We start from the raw sequence: 24,041 nt of genomic DNA, 5'->3' as shown, positions 1-24,041 counted from the left end.
CAAGCATATGTTTTATTTTTTCCCATTTCCCTGTTTTTGTATGTAACAGGTTTGGTTGGTTGGTTTTTTACATTTTTAAATACTCATTTCCTATTCTGAATAGTTCTGAGTTCTGAGTACTTCAGGACCCTTTTCCTTTTCCTTTTTTTTTTTTTAAGACCACTTTGAGATGCCCATAATTCTGATATAGGATCAGTCCATGCTTTCTAATACTGGATATACTAATATGTGTTTCAGTAGTAGTGAGTTTACTCTTATTTTTGTTAAGAATTAATGTCATATTATGACAATTGAGGTATATCTTGAATTCCTATTTTCATGTGATTTTGTTTTGTGATCCCCAAACCCCTCATTATTATATTGTTGTTATAAGCTATCATTGAATCTTGTGACTGTTACTTGATATTGTTCCTCATTTGGAAATGTCATTAAATTTCTTCTCTGAAGTCAATTTATTAGTTTTTATGAGCTCAAAACACAAGCTCTGAAACCTAATTACTAGAAACCTAATAACATAGTCATGAGATAACACCAGGTATTATTTACTGAGGCAGAAAGCCCAAAGCCATTTATTTTCATACCAGACTAAGCCTGGAGTTAGAATAGTAAGGTACAAGGGCCTATTAATTGAAATCAGTAGCAGTTTCTTCATATCTTTTGTTTATGGTTCTGGTGCGTTCTACACCACAGTTGATTTCTTCCTTCAGTTTTACCAATTAAGAAATTGATCTCCTACGAACGATAGTAACTTTTAAAATTTCATAAGTAAATGTAGCAAAGTACTTTTATTATTACATGTTATTAGGGTTTAGTCCCAAACTTTATATCTGTTTAGAGATATCTAAAGTTTATATAATTAAAATCATGTATCATTTATTGTTGTTTTTTAATATTTCTTTCTCTAGGTCTAAAATCCAAAAGCATTAGTGATCTGGTAAAGAATATAGTAAGAGAACAATTTAAAGTTTTTCAAAATGAAATGCAAGAGACTGTAGCACAGCTCTTCAAGACTGTATCCAGCCTATCAGAGGACCTTGAAAACACCAGACAAATAATTCGGCAAGTTAATGAATCTGTGATTTCAATAGCAGTCCAGCAAAAGTCTGTTTTAATGCAAGAAAACAGGCCCACTTTAACTGATATACTAGATCTAAAGAATCACATTGTGAATATAAGACAAGAAATGACTTTTACATGTGAAAAGCCTATTAAAGAATTAGAAGCAAAGCAAATTCACTTAGAAGGTGCTTTAGAACAGGAACACTCAAGGAGTGTTCTGTATTATGAATCCCTCAACAAGACTCTTTCTAAAATGAGGGAAGTACACGAGCAGCTTTTATCAACTGAACAAGTATCAGATCAGAAGGGTGTTCCAGCTGCTGAATCACTTAGCAATAATGTCACTGAGTACATGTCTGCTCTACATGAGAATATGAAGAAGCAGGGTTTGATGATGCTGCAAATGTTTGATGATTTGCACATCCACGACAGCAAGATTAACAATCTCACCATGGCTTTGGAGATGGAGAAAGAATCTGTCAGAAGTGAATGTGAAGACATGTTATCCAAGTGCAGAAATGATTTTAAATTTCAAATTAAGGACACAGAAGAGAATTTACAAGTTTTAAACCAAACATTGGCTGAGGTTCTCTTTCCCATGGACAATAAGGTGGATAAAATGAATGAGCAGCTAAATGATTTGACTTACGATATGGAGATCCTTCAACCCTTGCTTGAGCGGGGAGCACCATTTAGAGAGACAATGACATATGAGCAACCAAAAGAAGCAGTAGCTACAAGGAAAAAAGTGGAAAATCTGATTATTGCTGTCAACACCCTAAATATTCTTATCAAAGAACTTTCAAAAAGACACAACTTACTTAGGAATGAAGTGCAGAGCCGTAGTGATGCCTTAGACAGACGTATCAATGAATATGCCCTGGAAATGGAAGATGGCCTAAATAAGACAATGACTATTATAAACAATGCCATTGATTTCATTCAAGATAACTACATGCTAAAAGAGACTTTAAGTACCATAAAGTATGATCCTGAGGTCCATCACAAATGCACCCAAAATATGGAAACTATTTTGACATTTATTCCTCAATTCCAACGTTTGAATGATTCTATTCAGATGTTGGTCAATGACAGTCAGAGATACAGCTTTGTTTTGCAAGTTGCCAAGGTCCTTGCAGATAGTACTAAAGATGAGAAACTAAATCAGTCCAACTTTCAAAAGATTTATCAAATGTTCAATGAAACCACTTCCCAAGTGATAAAATACCAGCAAAATATGAGTCATTTAGAGGAGAAAATACTCTCAGCCACAAAGATTTCCCAAAATTTTGAAACTAGGTTGCAAGGAATTGAGTCTAAAGTGACCAAGACACTCATACCTTATTATGTTTCACTAAAAAAAGGCAATACGGCTACAAATGAGAGAGACCAAGCTATTCAACTGCAGGTACTAAGTTCCAGATTTAAGGCACTGGAAGCAAAATCCATTCACCTTTCAATTAATTTCTCTTTACTTAACAAAACTCTGCATGAAGTTTTAATGATGTGTCATAATGCTTCTACAAGTATATCAGAACTGAATGCTACCATACCTAAGTGGATAGAAGGTTCCCTGCCAGATATTCAGCTTCTTCAGAAAGGTCTGACGGACTTTGTGGAATCAGTAATTGAAATCAAAACTCGAATTGCCATATCCAATTTAACTTGGTATGTGAATCAAACATTGTCTGGTAGTCTTGCAAATATTGTCAAGTCTCAGAAGCAAATAAAACTATTGCCGAAGAAACCCAATTCACTTAAAAAACCAACAGGGAATCTTACCACTGTCCTGATAGGCCGGACCCAAAGAAACACAGACAACGTTCTAGTTCCTGGTAAGCTATTGCTGAAAAAATAAGTTTTAATTTCTTTCAATTTAAAGGGTACTTAGTAGATCTGTGTGGTTTATCAAGTCCATAAAATATAAAAGGCTCTTTCTTGAACTTGGGTAAATAGTTAAGTAATTAAAAGAACACTGATGTACCATTTGAATGAGATTCCATCCGATGTAAATTAAGCATCAAAACAAAACAAGTGCTTATAATGCAAATATTTGTCTACATGTTTCTTAACTTTTCTTTTTTTTTTCTTTTATTTTTTTTAATGTTTATTTATTTTTGAGAGAGAGAGAGAGAGACAGAGCACTAGCATGGGAGGAGCAGAGAAAGAGGGAGAAACAGAATTTGAAGCAGGGTCCAGGTTCTGAGCTGTCAGCACAGAGCCCAACATGGGGCTTGAACTCATGAACCATGAGATCATGACCTGAGCTAAAGTCAGAAGCTTAACTGACTGAGCCATCCAGGTCCCCTCTTAACTTCTTTTCTGACAAAACCTCTATAATACAATCAAATTTGCCCCTGTAGGACATTTTTACTTGCATATGTAATTAAGAAACCTATTAGATAATGAGCTCCTGGATGAATGTGACCATACTGAGTCTTATTCATTTTGGCATCATCTGACAAAATGTCTTGTATGCAATAGCAACGCAGTAAATATCTGTTGAATGACTGTCTGATTGAATGACTGCATAAGTGAGCAGCAATTCAGTTGGGTAGATCACAGAAAGCCATGAATGCCAAGCTAAGCATCTTAGTTCATTTAGGCTGCTATAACAAAATACCACAGACTGGGTAGCTTTCAAATAACAAGAAATGTATTTCTCACAGTTTCGGAGGCTGCAAAGTCCAAGATCAGGGTGTCAGCCTGATCATATTCTGATGAGGGCCCTCTTCCTGACTCACAGCTGGGGATTTCTTGCTGTGTTCTTACATGGTGAAAGTTATGAGAGATCTCTCTGCAGTCTCTTTTAAAAGAACACTAGGGGCGTCTGGGTGGTTCAGTTGGTTGAGCGTCCGATTTCAGCTCAGGTCATGAGCTCACAGCTGACGAGTTCGAGCCCCACGTCAGGCTCTGTGCTGACAGCTCAGAGCCTGGAGCCTCCTTCTGATTCTGTGTCTCCCTCTCTCTCTGCCTCTCCCCCGCTCATGCTCTGTCTCTCTCTGTCTCAAAACTAAAGATAAACATTAAAAAATTAAAAAAAAAAAAAAAAAAAAAGAATGCTAATCCTGTTCATGAGAGCTCCACCTCCCAAAGTCGCCACCTTCTAGTATCATCAACTTTGGGATTGAGAATGTCAACATATAAATTTTGGGTAGACACATTCAGATCACAACACTAAGGCATTTAGACACGATTTTGTAAAAAGTGGTCTTTGAAAATTTGGAGCAATGGGTTGGGTGTGGTAAGAACTATCTCAGAAGCATGAAGTTAGCAGTAGTATACAACATGTCTGCAAAGCATGAAACTAGAGATCCCAGTTAGGACAGTATTAGAACAATAAGAGCCAGATCTAAGAAAGAGGTGGTGGAAACACAGGGGACAGATGTGAGACATGTTGCAAAAATAAAATTAATAGACAGCAGAAGAGTGGAAAAATTGATGATCCAAGACACCAACAAATCATGACTCGAGTCCTAGTGGTCTCAGTAAGTTTCTCTGTAACCTTACTCAAGTTCACCTGTCTGGGTCTCTGTTTCTTCTTTTTAAGTGATGGGATTGCATTAGGTGTTTTGTTGAGCTCACTGGTAGAAATATTTGCAGAATGCATTATTGTGAAAAAGGTGAGCTATTCACGGCCTGGAGGCATGGCACTTGGGGAGGGAGAAACCTAGAATATTCTGAGGTTTTGAATTTGGGAAATGAGAGGGTAGCAATATCATTAATAAAAGTTGTAAACACCCAAAGAGAAGCATAAATTTGGGAAGAAGGCGGAATTCAATGCAGTGCATATAAACTACTTAATAGTCTCTCTGAGAGAAGTGTTTTATGAATATGTTTGGCACATAAATAATATTAAATAATCTTTCCACAGTGAAAAGAATAGTTATTGATTCTCACTAAAAGAAATGCCAGTGTGCCTCTCACATGAGTCTGCTGTTAAATTATACGCCCAGTTGGATGAATTTTTTTATTTTATAGCTTTCTAATTATGAGTGATCATTATTCTAATATCATATGGCTTCATATTTAATCTCTGGATGTTTTGATAATATTAAATATCGCAGAATAATACAAAGTCGAATTGTTTCTTGACTACTTAAATTATTGTATTTTACTTATGACTTCCTTCCAATTAGTCTGACCCAGGCAGACTAACCTGATCATGTGCAATCATAGAATAAACGATTCAGACTTACATGTTTCCAAGGCAGACGTGGTAGTATTTCATTACAAGATGTTCTTATATTAATTATTTTAATTTTTTTTTAATGTTTATTTTTGAGACAGAGACAGAGAATGAACAGGGGAGGGTCAGAGAGAGAGGGAGACACAGAATCTGAAGCAGGCTCCAGGCTCTGAGCCGTTAGCACAAAACCCGATGCAGGGCTCGAACCCACAGACCATGACATCATGAACTGAGCCGAAGTCGGACGCCCAACCGACTGAGCCACCCAGGCGCCCCTATAATAATTATTTTTAAAAAATAATCAGTTGTTCTTTTTTGCATTTTATTTCCATCTTCGGTCTTCCTGTGAACATTGCAAATGGGTTTCAGTTAAGCTCTGTAGTACATGTGATCACACAGCAGGCAAACCATGTCATTTTTTTTTTTCTTAAACCAAAAAATACCTGGATCCATATAGTAAGTATAAAATTTGAATAGCTTCAAAATTAGTTGAGGTAAAATGTTTAATAGAACTTAAGAACTTATAAACTTTTATAGTATAAAGAATGCATGTTAGGAGTTTAGGAAAATTATATTTAGATATTTATATAGCAGCTGACTCAGTATTGGGCTTAATGGGCTAATAATTAACTTAGTTCTGATCCTCTTTTTTCCAATGATGCCTTGATAAAGTTGCTTCCTGTTCTTTTATTTACTGGAAATAAAAAAAAATGATAGGCTTATCTACCAAAATTAATAATTAATTAAAAGTTATTTATTTTATTTCAGTAAAGATAGCCAATAACAATGTCAGGGCAATAAAGATATATTGGCCTAATTCGTGAACTGAGTAGATAGATATTCACTTTATGTAGGACCAGCAGCATGACACGTAGGATCCTTTTAGTGGATGTGTAGATATGCAAGCTCATTAAGCCGGCTTCTATGGGCCATAAAACCAATGGCATTCACTGAACGGCTGAGCAGGTGAAGTCTACGCATGGTGATAAAACCAGTGGACTCAGGCTAAGTTCTCCTATAAGAATAAACCAATTGCAATTAACTACTCCTTTTCATAACCTGTTTCATACTAGGGGTGGGACAGACTGGCACACTGGCTAAATATGGCTGTGTGTCCTTTGACCTTTGTTATTCTATTATAAATACCATGTAGCCAGAGTGTTCCCTTACCTAACCAACATCAGAAGATAATTTATCATCTTATGAATGTCACAATAATATTATTCAGATTATAGTCAGTATTATTTGCAGAATAGTAAGTTCAGTTAGTAGAATGAAAAAACCATATAAATGTCATTTAAAAATGTAATCTTAATTTTCATACTGATAACTTCCTTTGAAGCCTAATAATAGTAATATTATAATAATATAATATTGAATACTACTTATTAACACTCAGTATATCACAGGCGCTATAAAAATTATACTATATATTAGCCCATTTAACAATACTTATGAAATAGCTGTCATTGTTGTTATTGTTGACGATAAGTAAACTAACCCTCAGAGAGATGAACCAACCTATTCTGCTTAAGTTCGTGCAACTAGTTAGTGATGGAGCCTGGCCCCTGGTCTCTTGGACTCAGGGCTCAGTCCTCAACCACTATGCCCAGAGATTGTATAGTAACGTTCACCCACCTTTCTCTTCCTTCTGCTTCTGTTCAATGCATCAAATCTATCTCAGTGTCTGGCCATACCTGAATATTCCAGATGGCCAGGATTGATACTCACAGAGAGTTTCCTTCCTTGAAGATCCAAATATTGCCATTCATTCCTGCACTTACCAGGAATTAAAGGTGCTACTTTCCAGTTTGGATTTTCTGTGATAGGGCCAGTGGGCAGTTGTCACTGAAAGTCACCATCAATGATTCACAAGATCTTTTTCTGACTGATGCAATAGAAGGGAAAAATTCAGAGTCCTCATCCCTATCAGTTCCTTGTAAGCCATCCCCATATTCGGCTATGTTAATCATGATTCCTCCTAGGCCAGTGCTGATAAGCTGTTCCAGTTGAATCACTAAATATTTGATTGTGTCTAAACAATATTCCCATAGACACCAAAGGGGTTTTATTTCATCTTTGAAGATTTGTTTGTACAGCAATTGGCAGACTTGTCCCTGCAGAGAGGGTTTGGCTTCTTGCCTTCTAGGAGGAGCTGAATTCTGCTGCAACACGTCAGCAGCAACATCACTGAGGACGCGCACGCCCTCCTCGTAAAACCACTGACTTTTTTTTGTGACCCTTTCCCAGTGCTTACCAAATATACTTAACTCTCATCATAAACTTCTTTTATTCATAATTGCCCTTTTAACCACTCCTCTTAAGAAAGATTACATTCTACATAAGACTTGCTGGTGTACTAAATACACTTCGTAAAATTATTGCTGAGGATATAAGTGATTTAGAAGAGAAAATAGGAGCCTGGATATTTAACTGTTTTATACCATTTTAAAACCATATCTAATTTTTGTGACTGTGCATTGAGACAGTTATGATGACTATGGAGCACTGATTTTGGAATCAGGAAACCAAGATTCAGGTCCTGTCTGGCAATGTATTTATTTCTAACATGTCATTTATTTTTCTAAAACTTGCTTTCTTATTATAAAATATAGAATAATATATCTACCTCAAAAGTTTGTTTTGAGGATCATGGAACTAACTTGTATACAATACATCATTAAATTAGTTACATCCGTATGACACAATTTTTTTTAGCCATACCTGATGTTTATGGTTTTTCTCTAATATTTTCAATTAACACTTGACATATAATCATTTACATATATCAACATAATTTACAGACTCATGGTATTCCATCATTCCCTATCTTTATAAGTCATTGTATTTTAAATTCAACATATGGGGGTGCCTGGGTGGCCCAGTCGGTTGAGCTTCCGACTCTTGATTATGACACAGGTCATGTTCTCACTCTCATAGTTAGGAGGTTGGAGCCCACATTGGGCTCTACAGTGACAGCATGGAGCCTGCTTGGGATTCTCTCTTTCCTTCTCTCTCTATCCCTTCCCTGCTTGCTCTCTCTCTCTCTCAAAATAAATAAATAAATATTAAAATAACTTCAACATATGTTTATAACTGAGTTAATTCCTATCATATAATGATAACTCAGAAAGAATAGGATACAAAATGTAAAGGCTTAAGTGTAAAAAAATGTATCTGTGTTAATAATTGCTGAAAAATACTTGCAAAAAGTTTAATAATGGTCTTTTCCAAGGTAATTTCTACTCTTCATGTGTTTTTCCATATTATAAAAAAATTAACATTTTCAAATATACCTCAAGATAACGAATAAGTTGGGGCACCTAGGTGACTCAGTTGGTTGAGTATCTGACTCTTTATTTCAGCTTACATCATGATCCCAAGATCCTGGGATTGAGCCCTGTGTCAGGCTCCATTCTAAGTGTGGAGCCTGCCTAAAATTCTCCATCTCTCCCCCTCTGCCCCTCTCCCTGGATTGTACTCTCTCTCTCTCTAAAAAAAAAAAAAAAAAAAAAAAAGATAACTAATATGTTGACTTCTGTACAAAATAGTTAACTGTAAGCTAATTAAATTTTGAAGGACAAGTGCTTGAATTTAGAATTCATGATATATTTTATAAGGTCTCCAAAACCACACACAAGTTTGGTGATCTGCCCAAAGCACTCATGGAACTCGGCATATAGTTATGCACAGAGCTAAGGTTTATTATAGTGAGAAGATACCTGATAGAATCAGAGTGGGCAAATGATACAGGCAGAGTCTGGAGAAATCTTGTACCAGCTTTCTTATGCTCACTGTCTCCTATAAAGGAGCACGCTTGTGTGTTCTTTCTCTAGTCCCCCTTGCCCTCCCCCCCCCCGCACACACACAAATGCAGTAATGTATGTGCAATATTTCTTACCAGAGAAGTCCTTCAGGTGGTCAGCACTCAAGGGTTTTATTGGGGCTTGTCTTAGTCAATTCAGGCTGCTGTAACAAAGTACGATAGATTAGGTGGCTTATAAACAATAGAAATTTATTCCTCACAGTTCTGGAAGCTGGAAGTCTCACATCGGTGCATCATGGTTGGGTTCTGGAGAGAACCCTCTTGCAGGTTGCAGACTGTACATGTCTTATATTCTCCCATGGCAGAAAGGGAAGGAGTGACAGAGCTCTCTGGGGTCTGTTTTAAAAAAAGGCATTAATCCCATTCATGAGGACTTCACCCTCATGACCTACTCACCCCCCGTCAGAGTCCCTACCTACCAATACTATCAGACTGGGGGGTGGGGGTCAGGATTTCAATGTATGAATTCTTAGCCAACACAAACATTCCATCTATAACAGGACTGGCCATGTAGGCACCCTCTGCCTAGCATCTACTACAACTGCAGACTCTCAGAAAGAAAACAGATGTTCAGGAGACCCACATTATTTGTACAAAAAGTCGGGGCACGGTGAATGACGCTTACCAATTAGGAAATGGCAAGAAGCCAAGTGCCCAGATGTGGGCTAAGGACAAAACCTTGCAAGCAGGCCTCTCTAAAGCTAGCAGTCTCAGGCCTGCTCCATTAATTCTTTTCTGTTCATGATCGTAAAGATATTCATTATGTCAGAATTGATTAGCAAGCCTGTCTGCTGGGGATAGTCTCCCCAGTTTGTGTCAATAAAACATACCAGTGTTGGAGAGAATATTAAATGTACTATTTTCGTTCATGGTTCCTGGGAGAAGAAAAGACTCCCCAGGTTTCCATGTGATTCTCCTTCAGATGGAAGGATGACGATTGAGGAGAGGATGCTGACAAAACTGACAGGCCCTTCCTGTACCTTGTCTTGTAGTAAAGTGTCCATGGTATCTGAGGTGAGCAGGCAGAAACCCATGTGTTTGATACTCACATCTGAACCAAAATTTGTAACACATGGTCTGACACAAAAAAGGAAAGGGGACAGAATACCAAGTCCCCATTTACACAGACACCGAACATGCTTAGGTTCTTTCTCCTGAATCACAGGAGCTATTTCTACAATAGACTATTCTTTGGCACCCAAGAGTTGAAAACAGATTTGATTATTAACTGGTCCATAACTAGGGGCTCCTGGGTGGCTCAGTCGGTTGAGCGTCTGACTTCGGCTCAGGTCATGATCTCGCGGTTCCTGAGTTCGAGCTCCAAGTCGGGCTCTGTGCTGACAGCTCAGAGCCTGTAGCCTGCTTCGGATTCTGGGTCTCCCTCTCTCTCTCCCCCTCCCCTGCTCATGCTCTGTCTCTCTCTCTCTGTAAAAAATAAGTAAACATTAAAAAAAAAATTTAACTGGTCCATAACTAAATACAATGAATAGATGTCTTTGTATTGGCATCAAAAACACTATAAATTGAAAATTGCACATGATAGTATGATTTCATACATGAGTTATCAAACACGAGAAGGAAAGTGTAGGGATTATTAAATCACATATTGTGAACTACTGTCTGAGCAGACATTATAGTTACATCTTGAGAAAAAAATTGAAGCATAAACATAATAGCTGTACCAAATTTTAACTGCACATGAAGTTTGAGAAACATTTAATTGTCAATTTCACTATACATAGCTTAAAAGTGACCCTGAAAAGAAGTAATAAGAATTTTATTATAAGATTACTTTGAACTATTCAAATATGTTTATGTTGAATACTATTCTTTGGGGGGAAAATATGACATGTCACCTTTACTGATATCATTATTGATCGATTTATTTTTTTTTTATTTTTTTAACGTTTATTTATTTTTGAGACAGAGAGAGAGAGAGACAGAGTATGAACAGGGGAGGGTCAGAGAGAGAGGGAGACGCAGAATCTGAAACAGGTTCCAGGCTCTGAGCTGTCAGCACAGAGCCCAAGGCAGGGCTCGAACTCACTGGCCGTGAGAGCATGACCTGAGCCGAAGTTGGACGCTCAACCAACTGAGCCACTCAGGCACCCCGACATTATTGATCGATTTAAACTCAAGACTCTTCAACTCCAAAAAATTACCCCTAATATCATTACACAGTGTGTGGAGAATTAAAGAAATCAGTGAAAGAAAGCTATTGCATGGCATTGTGCCAGAATGATAGAGGAACCAAAATATACATCTACCTTTTACCAAAAAAGGAAGCCATTTTTATGGTTAATCAATGCTCCTTTAAGAATTCTTTTCTAGACTTTACAGTCATAAGCAAGTGTTAAATTTTAAAATATGTATGGATATTTAGATTTGAGAGGCATCAGCATAAAGACAGTGTTTTGAAACTCTGGGTGTGGGTGAGATAAGCCAGGGGAAGGTATACATTCTACAGAGAGATGGGAAATAGAGCAGAGTCAGGGGAACAACATCCTCCAAGGGTGGTGGAGAAAGAGAAGTGAGGAGAGAATAGTGAGAAAAGAGCAAGAAGTAGTAGGACAAGCATACCTCAGGTGGATGTTAGCATCTGATTGTATTCTGCAAGACTGCCGTATTATTGGAAGTTATGAAAAGTCCTCAAGTAACCCAAATAATTATCTGGGTACTAATGAGATGGCATCAACTCTACTTTCCAAATATCGCCTAAAATCAGTGACTTTATTGTAATCTAAGAAATGTTCTTAAAAATCTCAATTTGCATATCTACCTCTAGATCTTTAAAAATAGCTTCCTAGATTAAAGGTGCAGTAAAAGTATCAGATAATTTTTATAATTCAGTGTTATATTACCCCAAAGTGTTGTGCTCAAACTAATTTAAGCAGTTTTTCTCTTAGGGTCAAATAACTATCTTAGAATTATTAGTTATTTGAAAATAGCAGTTCCTAACTGCTCAATTCGACAAATATAACGGAGTGCTAAATGGAATCAGGTACTGTTCTAGGTATTTTGGACACATCATAATGTTTCTTTTTTTTTTTTTTTTTTTCAAAAAAAGCTATCTTCCTGAAGTTTACACTCTAGCAGTGATAGAGGAAAAAACAATTAATAAAAATATAAATTGCATTATATGTTAAAGGTAATCAATGCTATGCATAAAAGGAAAAGCAGAGAAAGGTAAGGGAATCAGTGTACTGCAGGATGCACCAGGATATGCTGGGAGCAGATCACAACATTTTTAAATAAGATGATAGGATAGGCTTCAACTGATAGAAAAATAGTGAAGTCGGCAAGAAACTGGGAATATAAAGATAAAGAAAGCAAGACTCTGGCTCAGAGACTTTGTAGTTTTGTTTTAACAAAAGTTGATCATAGAGGATGTGCCTAGAGAGCAATGTGACATTTGGTTGTTGTTATGTTTTATGTATTTTTATTATTTTTAAAATTTTTCATATGCTGATGAACACTACATAGTTATAAAACTATTTTGAATATGAAAGAAATATACCAAAGTATGTACTGAGCACTAAATGAATGCTATATGTTTTCATTATTATAAGGGTTTTATTTCTTATTAAGAACTGGGTGTTGGGGCGCCTGGGTGGCGCAGTCGGTTAAGCGTCCGACTTCAGCCAGGTCACAATCTCGCGGTCTGTGAGTTTGAGCCCCGCGTCGGGCTCTGGGCTGATGGCTCAGAGCCTGGAGCCTGTTTCCGATTCTGTGTCTCCCTCTCTCTGCCCCTCCCCCGTTCATGCTCTGTCTCTCTCTGTCCCAAAAATAAATAAACGTTGAAAAAAAAAATTAAAAAAAAAAAAAAAGAACTGGGTGTTTGGGCAAATCTCATGTAAGAGGGAGATTTGAGCTGAACATTCATTAATCAACCATTTACATCCTGTGTTGAGTATACTATGTTCAGATTCATTCTCTTGGTAACAAATATTTTTTTTAACATTTATTTATTTTTGAGAGACGTAAAGAGACACAGCACAAGCTGGGGAGGAGCAGAGAGAGAGGGAGACACAGAATCCAAAGCAGGCTCCAGGCTTTGAACCCTCAGCACAGAGCCTGACACAGGGCTTGAACTCAGGAACCATGAGATCATGACCTGAGCTCATGACCTGAGCTGAAGTCGGATGCTTAACAGACTGAGCCACCCAGGCACCCTGAAGATTTTTAAGCAGGAATATGGCTAATCATGTATGTGCATCATTAAGTTTGAGTTCTTTAGACAAACCAGTTAGAAAATCATTATAACAGCTCTGGCATGAATAGATGAAGACAGGAATAAAATGGAAGCTGGGAGTATCAGTTAAATGTGAATATATATTTAGTAGAAATTATCTAATTGAAAATACAAAGACTTAGAATGAAGAATAACAGCAAAGTTTGAATAAAGCATCAATCCCATAAAGATTTCCACTAATGGAAATAGGAACATTAAGGAGGAAGCACAGATATATACAGGAAGGGAAGTTTAGTCTGTGATACATTAGTTTAAAAATCAATTATTTCTGCAGCGGCGCCTGGGTGGCTCAGTCTGGGTGGCTCAATCAGTTAAGTGGCTGACTCTTGATTTCAGCTCAGGTCATGGTCTCATGTCTCCTGGTTTGTGAGTTGGAGCCTGGCATCGGGCTCTGTGCTGACAGTGTGGAGCCTACTTGGGATTCTCTCTCTCCCTTTCACTCTGCTGCTCCCTGCGCCTCTCTCTCTCTCTCTCTCTCTCTCTCTCTCTCTCTCTCTCTCTCTCAAAATAAATAAATAAACTTAAAACAAATCTATTTCTATCAAAAGTTCATAAGTTAATTAGTAATGTAAGCCTCAAATCAAAAACTGGTTTGCAGGTAAAAGTTGGAAATTACTTGCACAGAGGTGATGTTCAAGGACACAGAAGTAAATTAGAAAGCTAAAGAAAAAGAAAAGAAGATAAAAACATGGAGATATCCTATGTTTGATGAAAGCGAGAAAGAGAGAGAGAGATCAATGAAGGAAAAAAAGAGAAGGAGTGATAATAATCAGGAAAGTATATGTATCACAGAACTCAATCTTTAAAAAAAATGAAAATGAAAACAAACAAACAAAAAGAAAGCATAGGGATGTGGAAGGATGCACAGTCTGTGAGTTTTGACAAATGCAGTCATATGATCACCACAACAATCAAGACAGAGAACCTGTCCATCACCCATCACCCCCTCCAAATTTCCTTATGTACCTTTGTAGTCAGACTCTACCTCTACTCCCAGTCACTGGCAACAAGTGGTCTGTTGTCTTTCCTCACAGTTTTATCTTTTCCAGAATATTTCATAAATGAAACACATGTACGTAGGCTTTTGAGTCCGCCTTCTTCCACTTAGTACACTAGGTTTGAGATTCATCTGTGTTGTTGAATGCATGCCTTTTTATTTCCCAGTAGTGTTCCACTGCATGGACGAACCACAGTTTGTTCATCCATTTCCCAGTTTAAAGATATTTTGGTTATTTCCAGTGTGAGGTGATTATGAATAAAGCTGCTATAAACATTCATGCATAGGTTCCTGTGTGCACACAAGTTTTCATTTCTTTTGAATAAATACATAGCAAAAGCATAGCTTGCTTGTAAAATAAGCATAGTTTTACTTTTATAAGTAATGGCGAACCACTTGCCATTTCCACTAGTAATGTACAAGAATTTCTCCACAACCTTGCCAACCCTTGGTATCATCAATATGGTTTATTTTACCATTCAGTAGGTGTGTAGTTGTATCTAACTGTGATTTTATTTTGCATCTTCCTAATGACTAATAGTGTTGAACACATTTTAATGTGTTTGTCGTTTTTTAAATACTGTTTTTGATTAAATGCTATGACTTTTAAGAAAAAGGTGAAAACAGTTGATGAAATCAAATAGAAACATTTAATTTCCTAGGTCATGTCTTAAGATAAATGAATGATAGGGTCTCCTGGGTGGCTCAGTCGGTTAAGTGTCTGACTTTGGCTCAGGTCATGATCTTGTGGTTTGTGAGTTCGAGCCCTGTGTCGGGCTCTGTGCTGACATCTCAGAGCCTGGAGGCTGCTTCAGAATCTGTGACTCCCTCTCTCTCTGTCCCTCACCCGCTCTTGCTCTGTCCTTGTCTCTCAAAAAGTAAATAAATGTTTTTTGTTGTTTTTTTTTTTTTTTAAAGATAAGTGAATGATAATTTAATGACAAGGTTAGAGTAAATCTTCTGGGACAGAGCGAATACATTTGCGAAGGATTGCTGATAGGATTAAATGAGTTTTAAAGCTATATTTGAAAGGCTGAGAAAAAAGATCCCAGAAAAAGTATCAAGAACAACAGATGTGAGTTAAAAAGAAGAACAAAAATAAAAACTGATGACTTGAAGGAAAAGTAGTAAAGATGGTCAGAAACAGTATTTCCACCCATCTATCCACCAATGGATAGAATATGAGTAATTAGAACAATGGGTTTGGAAACTTAATATAAGCAAATAAATACACTTCTCTAAGTTGTTGGCAAGGAGCATATGAAGCACTTTTAGAGCAATGGAAGGATAAACCTTATTTGAAAGGAACAATTTTGATAAATGCGACACAGACTATTGCTGAAAGTTAATGCATCCATAAGTATGAGGGTGGAATCATTTTAGAGAGCATTGGAATTGGAAGGAAAAATAAAGTCCTAATGTTGTATGGGAATGTTACCTTGACCTAAGTTGTGCGGTAGATTTGTACATCATACTCTTCTCTGTATATGACAAAACTGGCCCAGAGGCAATGTCAAGTTTCCTCACTCCTCTTTGGAAACTCCATTCTGCCCCAACCAGAGATCAGGGTTATCTTCCCTCTGCAATGTTATTGTTTAAGGAGGGAGAAAGAAAGAAAGAAAGAAAGAAAGAAAGAAAGAAAGAAAGAAAGAAAGAAAGAAAGAAAGAAGGAAGGAAGGAAGGAAGGAAGGAAGGAAGGAAGGAAGAGATCTTGATGCTAAAGCAGAACTAAGGAATAAAAATGCAAAATGAATTAGGTAAATACTAAATAAAATGACAGTAAAATATATTAGATAAAATGTATTATATATAACATTATATGTACTATAAATAAAAATAAAAATGAAGAAGACATCCATATAACAGGCCACTTCATTTTATTTATTTATTTTAGATTTATTCTTAATTTTATTTATTTTGAGAGAGACAGAGAGAGCACAAGTGGGGGAGGGGCATAGAGAGGGAGAGAGAGAGAATCCCAAGCAGGCTCCGTGCTGCCAGTGCAGAGCTTGATGCAGGGCTCAAACCCACAAACCCATGATATCACAACATGAGTTGAAACCAAGAGTCGGACACTTAACCAACTGAGCCACCCAGGTGCCCCTGCCACTTCATTTTTTTCATTAACTATCTATTGAGTAAGTGTTGAATGACCCCTGAGAAAGATTGAGGGGACAGAGTGGTAAATTCAACACACTCCCTCTTCTCATGGACCTCATAGATTTCACAAGTAATTATAATAGAGAACGACAAATATTAGCAAAGGCAGAGTGCTTTGAAAATGTAAGGAGTTCTCCAGTCAATTCAAGTTTTACGTGAACATTTATGAAATGTAGAAGTAAGATTAATAAGAAAGTGTAACTTGAGTACATATTAGGAGCCTGAAAGCAAAGACCAGAACAAATTGAAGCTTATGAAACATTCCAAGTCAATGGCAAAGGAATTTTAGTCATGTTCAGAGCAGGGAAATGAATATTGAAAGATTAGTTATGCTACTTACCCAAGATAGTAGAATGTTGAGTTGGCAGAACTGTTCAACTAATCATACTGACCTCCACCAAAGAAAATAAATGGCCTATAAAGAGTTTAAGAGGTTACTGAAGCCCAAGGTAGGAGAGAAGCTGTGGAAAGTTTGCTTGAGATGATTCTGTGTCTCTAGAAAAACATGCCAATGACATCATAGCATCAAACTCTACCTGGTCTTTGAAAATGTGAAGAAAGGATAGAGTGTTGGGTTAAGAATGTGGTCATCTATTCAATCTTTCATTGATCTGTTTATTCAACTTTATTTTATTATTTTTAGTTTTTAATTTCACTCCAGGTGGTTAACATACAGTGCTATTAGTTTCAGATGTATGATATAAGTGATTCAAGAATTCCATACAACACCCTGTGCTTCTTTATTTCACTTTAAAAACACATTTTAGCACTTGGTATGTCAGGCACTGTGCTGGTCAGTAGTGACACAAAGTTTAATAGAGGATCCAAGCCCTGACTTCACAAAAGCTCACAATCTAATCGAGAGTCAGGAGGATACGTGAGCAATTACACTGAAGTTTGATAAATTCAACATGAGAACTTCTGAGCATCTGACAATAAGAGAATTAATGTAATTAATCCTATTGACAGGGATGAGAGAAGATTTCAAAAAGAAAATGATGCTTTTAGGGGGTCTGATTTTTGTTGTTAATTCAAGAAAAAATTGCCTTTTGAGCACAAGCGTATGCAAGAACTTATAAAGATGCCTAACCACTTTTTAAGTATTTTAGTAATTAGGTAGAAATGTGAGTCGGATGATGTACAAAAGTAGATTTTAACTGATTGTGTAACCATAAATAGTTTCAATTTATAAATCAATGTCAATCAGTCTTTAGTTGTCTGTTATAAAACTCTGTGCTTGACACTGATCCATTAAGTATTTTCATCAGTGACTTAGATGAATTTAGATAAAACATAAGTTTGAAAATGATGAAGCTGGGAGTGTTAATTTAAAACATTGTATACAGAATTAAAGAACAGTTTCTATGGACAGATGGTAAATCAAGTCTAATAAGATAAATGTAATTATTGGTAATAATTACAAATCCATACTAAAATGAATTAAATAAACATGAGATTTTAGATAATTTCGGTGACATCAGAACATAGAAGACCTGTTATGACACAATGTAATGCAGTTGAAAAAATTGAAAATGAACACTTAATACTTATGTAATATTAACAAAATTATAAGGTCATTTCATTTCAGTATGAGGTCATAACGGGCAACTGTTACTGGAGCCTGCTCTAATTAGAGTCAATTCCCAATATATCCAGTTCTGGAAGACATGGGCATAATTTTATGTATCATGGTGTGGATTGTTTAAACAGGGATTTGGAGACCAGAGTTGTCTAAAACATCAAAGAAGGCAGAGAAAAGGACTTAAAACACAAGTGGCAGAAGCAGGTGCAGACCAGTGTGTGAGGCTCCCTGGACAGGTATTCAGTAAGAACATGAGATGCCCCAGAAGGCAAACCATGTGTATTCTCAGCAAGTTCCAGCTACTACAGCAATAGGAGCAATCAAACTCAAGTGAACCCCTCCTCCAGATGAATGATCCTGCAAAGGAATCAGAATAAAGAATAAAATGTCATCCTCTGAAACAACTCAGAGAGAACAAGGAAATACCCTATTCCTAGAGGTAATGGAATGGGAGGGAGGAGAAGAATGAAAAGCACATCCTACACAGTAAATAGAAAGCAAAGGCCCTAGTTTTATAGAATCACAGTAGAGCCAATAGGAATACAAAAAAGTACATTTCTAGAATTTCTGAAGTTCTCCTACCTCGAATAGGTTTGATCCCTGATTCACTCATGGGGGCAGAGTCTACAGGTGAGAATAGCATTTTCCGATCTGGGAAAATAAGACTTATAGAGCTGATCAGATTGCATAAATAATTCAGTGTCCCCTCAGCGCCACTGCACAGTTGATTCATTCCTAATGAAACACTGTAATTGAACACTACCCTGTGAGTCGATCACTGGGCTAGATTCGGAGAACATGAAAACAGATGAAGCCAGCGCTTTGACATAAAGAATTCACATTTCTATAGGTAATGGAGAATCATTGAAGTTTTTAAAGCTAGGAAGCAATGAGCTAGGTTTTAGAATGATAGGTAACAGTAAATGGAAGGGTTTAATAACCTATTCACTTGGTTGAGAAATGATGTTTAAAAAAACGTAGGCCAGTTCGAGACATTTTTTAAAATATAATGCATACATGTAGTATTTTCCATAATGAGCAAAGCAGTTTATGGAATATTGAAGAAAATATATCAAAATAATTTAAACTAATTTCTAATTGTGTAATATATATTTTCTTTGCAAAAAAATTCTAATAATACAGGCATGTAGTTTGGTCACATTATATGTGAATTTGAATTACTTAAATATGAATTATAATGTATATAAGATATTTACAGATCTCACTTCTTGAGAAAAAGGTTAAACAAAGCAAATAACCCTAAATTTAAAAATCAACAATCAGGATTAGAAATGAGTAAATTATAAGCTGTTTACACTTTTGTCACAAGGTGGCGCCATAGCGGTAACTGTGGCCGGTAATGTGTTCCCTAACCTTTTCTCTGTGTTTACATAATTATGAATTACCTTTATAACCATATTTATAATTTGAGGTTTTCTAAATAATTGAAATTATTCTATATCTAATGAGTGAACTGGAACTTTCTGCCTTCGGTAAATCAAATGGGTCAGAAATCTATCTCATTCTTTAACTGCTGTCTAATATTCCTTAGGGAAAAGATACCTATAATTTATTTTACAATGAAATGGTCATTTAGGTGTCTTATAGTTTTTCACTAATGCAAATTATGTCATAGAGAACATTTTTTTTTAACAATTCTCTTTGTATACATAGGCAAATGTCTCTGGATTTTATATTCTTTCAGGAGAAATTTCTGGCTTTGAGCACATGAGCCTTTTTAATTCTGATAAATATGGTTAAATTGTTCACTCAAATGTTCTAACAATTTAAGGTCTAACGAACATTGTATGAGAATGCCCATTTTTTTCCATAACTGAATATTTTCTGTCTTCTTAAATGTTGCAACCTGATATAAAAATGGTGGTGAAAATTTACTATTCCTTAATTAGTGAAGTTGAATAGGCTTGAAAAATGTTAATGAACTTTTGTGGGTTTTGTTCAGTATTTGGCCAGTTCATATCACTTGTCCATTTTTCACTTTTTCCCCCCACAATCCTTTGGATTGATCAGAGCTTTTCATATCTTATGGATATCGTTCGTTCGTTCTTTGTGTTTGTCAAAAAAATTTTCTCTTAATCTGTCACTCATCTTTGAACCTGATGATGATGACTTTCACTGCAAATGTGTTTTGTTCTTGGGTGGTCAAAGGTCAGGATTTTCTCTTATGGCTTCTGGATCTTTGTTTTGTTTTGCTTTGAGTTCTCCAAAATCTTACAGCTCTACAAAGATATTCTTTTCACTTGATTGTAATATCATTGTATGGATTGTTTGGGTTCCTGTTTTTGTTTTTTTATTTTTTATTTTTTTTACATTTAGTGTTTTTGTATGTGGAAAGTACGTTTTTATGAATATTTAATTTATATTAGCACCATGTATGGACCCACGTTTTTTCTTCTCCAATGATTTGAAGTACTACCTTTATCAGTTCCAATATATATAAATCTGTGTCCAGATAGCCTATTCTGTTCTACAGTTAAGCAAAATCTTAACATTTTCACACAATGGATTGTCCCCACTTTGAATATCACAGAATGATCCTCACTTCGAAGAAGCAGTAAAAGGCGCTCAGAGAGTTAAGAGGTTTCATGAAGTCCTGGCACTATACTGGCGGCCAACCTGGGCCTGGGAACCCATTTTTCTCATTTCTGCTTCAATGTTTTTCCCATTCAGCTGCAAACTATAATTTAAGATCAACAAGAAAATAGGTCACTTTCAGCCTCTCTTATCTCGATTCTTTCTTTTTCAGGAACAGAGGGGTATTCAGACTGCAGTAGGTCCCCATGCCAGAACGGAGGCACATGTATAAACGGAAGGACTAGCTCTATCTGCGCCTGCCGACATCCGTTCACGGGTGATAACTGCACCGTCAAGCTGGTGGACGAAAATGCTCTGGCTCCAGGTAGGAAAGCGCACGCAGCCTTGGATTCGCTCAATGTCATAAAAACATTGTTTGAAAATATTCGCAAATGATTAATCTGGACTCTTGTGAGGATTAATTCCTTTTACTTCTGAAATTTACCGAATGACATACATGATTTACAAGCGGAAATGTCTGTCAGGTAAATCTATATTGATGTACCCTTGTTGAAATTTTCAATTTTGATATAATAGAGGCAGTCTTTTTTTTTCTTGTACATCTTAAAAGAAAACATAGATGTACATACCTGATTGATATAAACTTTCTTCTCAAACAAGTTGATAAAGAAATATACCTTTGATTCATATCAGATATGGTCATTTAAATGAAGCTTTAATAAGTAATCAGCAGCATGTCTTCTATGAAGGTTAAGCTAACAGTGCCACTGTGACTGGGTGAGACTTAGAATATGCTCAGACGTACTAAGTAGAACCAAATGCCTTTTTTGTCCATTTACCTTCGTAAGTATTGCTTGTTACAAATTAAGAGTGTACCATTTCCGATTTTTATACAGAAAATATGTGCAACATTTAAAATATATTTTCTTTAATGATGGCAAAAACATATTTTAACTCAGGCTTTCTTCAATAATATGCTGCACGCCAAAGAGTAAATGTTTTAGTCTATTTTTAAATCTCAGCCTTTGTAAGTACATTTGGCATCAATTACATAGAAAAGTGCTTTTGTCTACTTCTCTATAGTGCATATGACTTCGTCTGGCTTCCGTTTTAGCCTCTAGAAACTGTTTGACAAGGTGCTGGAAAAATTGTTTCTACATCATGTCAGCTTCAATTCCTACTAGCGGCTTTAAAACATGCTGGCATAACATAATAAGCATAGAGTGCTTTGAATTCCTTTATCTCTGGAGAGATCAAAGCAACACGCAAATTAATCTTTGAGGCATTTCTATGAGGGATGTATTAAGCGTTATTATCATTCTATCCGGATCTGAATGGAGAAACTGAGGCTCACAGAGGGCAAATGATTTGAGATAAGCCAGCCAAGAGGCAGGCATATCTGCCTATGCCCTTGTTAAATCTGATGAATGACCTTTTTCCTTCTGGTAGCCCTTTTTATAACTGAGATAAAATGATAAAGAAATGGGGAAAGACGATATTTAAAAAAAACATGAAAATTGACTCCACTTTTTTTCCCTAACAGATTTTTCCAAAGGATCTTACAGATATGCACCGATGGTGGCATTTTTTGCATCTCACACATATGGAATGACTACACCTGGTCCTATCTTATTTAATAATTTGGATGTCAATTATGGAGCTTCGTATACTCCAAGAACTGGAAAATTCAGAATTCCATATCTTGGGGTGTATGTGTTTAAGTATACCATCGAGTCATTTAGTGCCCATATCTCTGGATTTTTAGTGGTTGATGGAAGAGACAAGCTTGCATTTGAATCTGAAAATATTAATAGTGAAATACGCTGTGATAGGGTTTTAACTGGGGATGCCTTATTAGAATTAAATTATGGGCAGGAAGTGTGGTTGCGACTTGTAAAAGGAACAATTCCAGCCAAATTTCCCCCTGCTACTACATTTAGTGGTTACTTGTTATATCGTACATAAATTAGTATGAAAGACAGACTATCACCTTCACTGAGAAGCAGTCAGAGTTTTCCTTTATCTTTGCATGCACATCTGCTCTGTTTTTGGCTTTCTACATGAAATGAAAATCAACTTTTCTTTTAATCTGAGTAAGCCTGTAAGTTTGTTTATGTCATAAAATTATTTCACTATCTCTCGGATAACCTGTATACGAAGTTTTGCTCGTAAAGAGATTTAGTGACACAGAAAACAAAGTGCATTTGTTGACATAATGATTTTTGTCTTCTCCAGTTAAGTAGTTTTAATGTAATGTAATATGACTAAATGGCAATCATTCGATTTTGTCAGCCACAGTAGTCTCTACAATAAAATACTTACCTTTTGTTATTCCCTATGTATATAAATATATAACATACATTTCCTAAGTTCAAAATTCAAATAAATTACTGAAAGACTGAGAAGTGTTTTTTTGTTGTTGTTTTTTAACTTTGATTTTTACTCTTCATTATTGGGTTGATCAGTTTTATATATTAAAATTTTCATTTGTAATCAAACTTAAGAAAGTTGTATTTGAAGCTTGAAATATGCTTAACTACCATTCTCTGTAATTTAGAGGTTAAAGTAGTAATTGACAAATAGTGGAACATTTACATCTATGTCTAAGCATGTATAAGTGGTTCTTTTACCTGCCTCCATGATACAATATCTACACGGAAAAAATAAAAATTTCCTCTGATGAGTATCCTTCCAAGGCAGTGCAATCAGGCCTGCTCATCTTCTTTTAAAGGGGACATAAGATTCCAGAGTAATACTACGATTTATGTGATGTTCACTCTGTCCTGATTCTCTTCTAAGGAACTTACATGGAATGTCTCCTTGATTCCTCACAAAAACTCTTGTAAAGTGGGTATTATTATTATCATTTTTACAGTTGAGGAAACAGACATGGGGAGATTATAGGATGGACCAAGCTCCACAACCAGCAAGGACTGAGGCGGGATTTAGAACCAGGCCGGGTCTTCTCCAGAGTGGAGAGTCACCCTTCGTCTTTATTGCCTCCCATATATGTACCACAATTTACGTGATGACCTCTTTAGCTTGTTTAGAGTATTTTATTATAACACCGTTAATGTAGTGGACACCGTTAAATATACATTTTTTTCATGTTTAATAAAGTATTTCTGAACAATACGTTCCTATAAGTAAATAGTAAAAATAATAATGAAAAAAAGTCTGGCTTGGCAAACATTCTTCAGGAATTAATTTACTTATTGCTCACTAGAATCCTATGATATATACATATTAGACCTATGACATACATATTAAGTATTATCATCCTCTTTCTACTGCTGAGAAACTGAGGCTCACAGAGGGTAACTACAGCAAACTATGGGAAATTTCTGTAATAAAGGACAAGCATGTTTTTCTTATTTTGATAAGTACTATCAAATTGCCCTTGAAAAGATTTGTGCTGAT

General features: G+C 36.2%; 1 protein-coding gene across 2 annotated transcripts in view; it reads left to right on the top strand.

Annotated features, from left to right (window-relative positions):
- The window catches only part of MMRN1 (multimerin 1), a 70,289-nt gene extending 47,266 nt beyond the window's left edge, over positions 1-23,023 (top strand). For both annotated transcript variants that reach the window (XM_006930965.5, XM_045056097.1), the window contains 3 exons: positions 906-2,894; positions 20,833-20,985; positions 22,165-23,023. In XM_006930965.5, the coding sequence (XP_006931027.3) occupies positions 906-2,894; positions 20,833-20,985; positions 22,165-22,586 (2,564 nt within the window). In that variant the 3' untranslated portion in view covers positions 22,587-23,023. The remainder of the gene's footprint in view (positions 1-905; positions 2,895-20,832; positions 20,986-22,164) is intronic.
- Positions 23,024-24,041: the final 1,018 nt, after the last annotated feature.

Source organism: Felis catus, chromosome B1, assembly GCF_018350175.1.
Source record: "Felis catus isolate Fca126 chromosome B1, F.catus_Fca126_mat1.0, whole genome shotgun sequence".
Taxonomy (NCBI): domain Eukaryota; kingdom Metazoa; phylum Chordata; class Mammalia; order Carnivora; family Felidae; genus Felis; species Felis catus.
The sequence above is the reverse complement of the archived record's forward strand: the minus strand, read 5'-3'. Positions and strand labels throughout refer to the sequence as shown.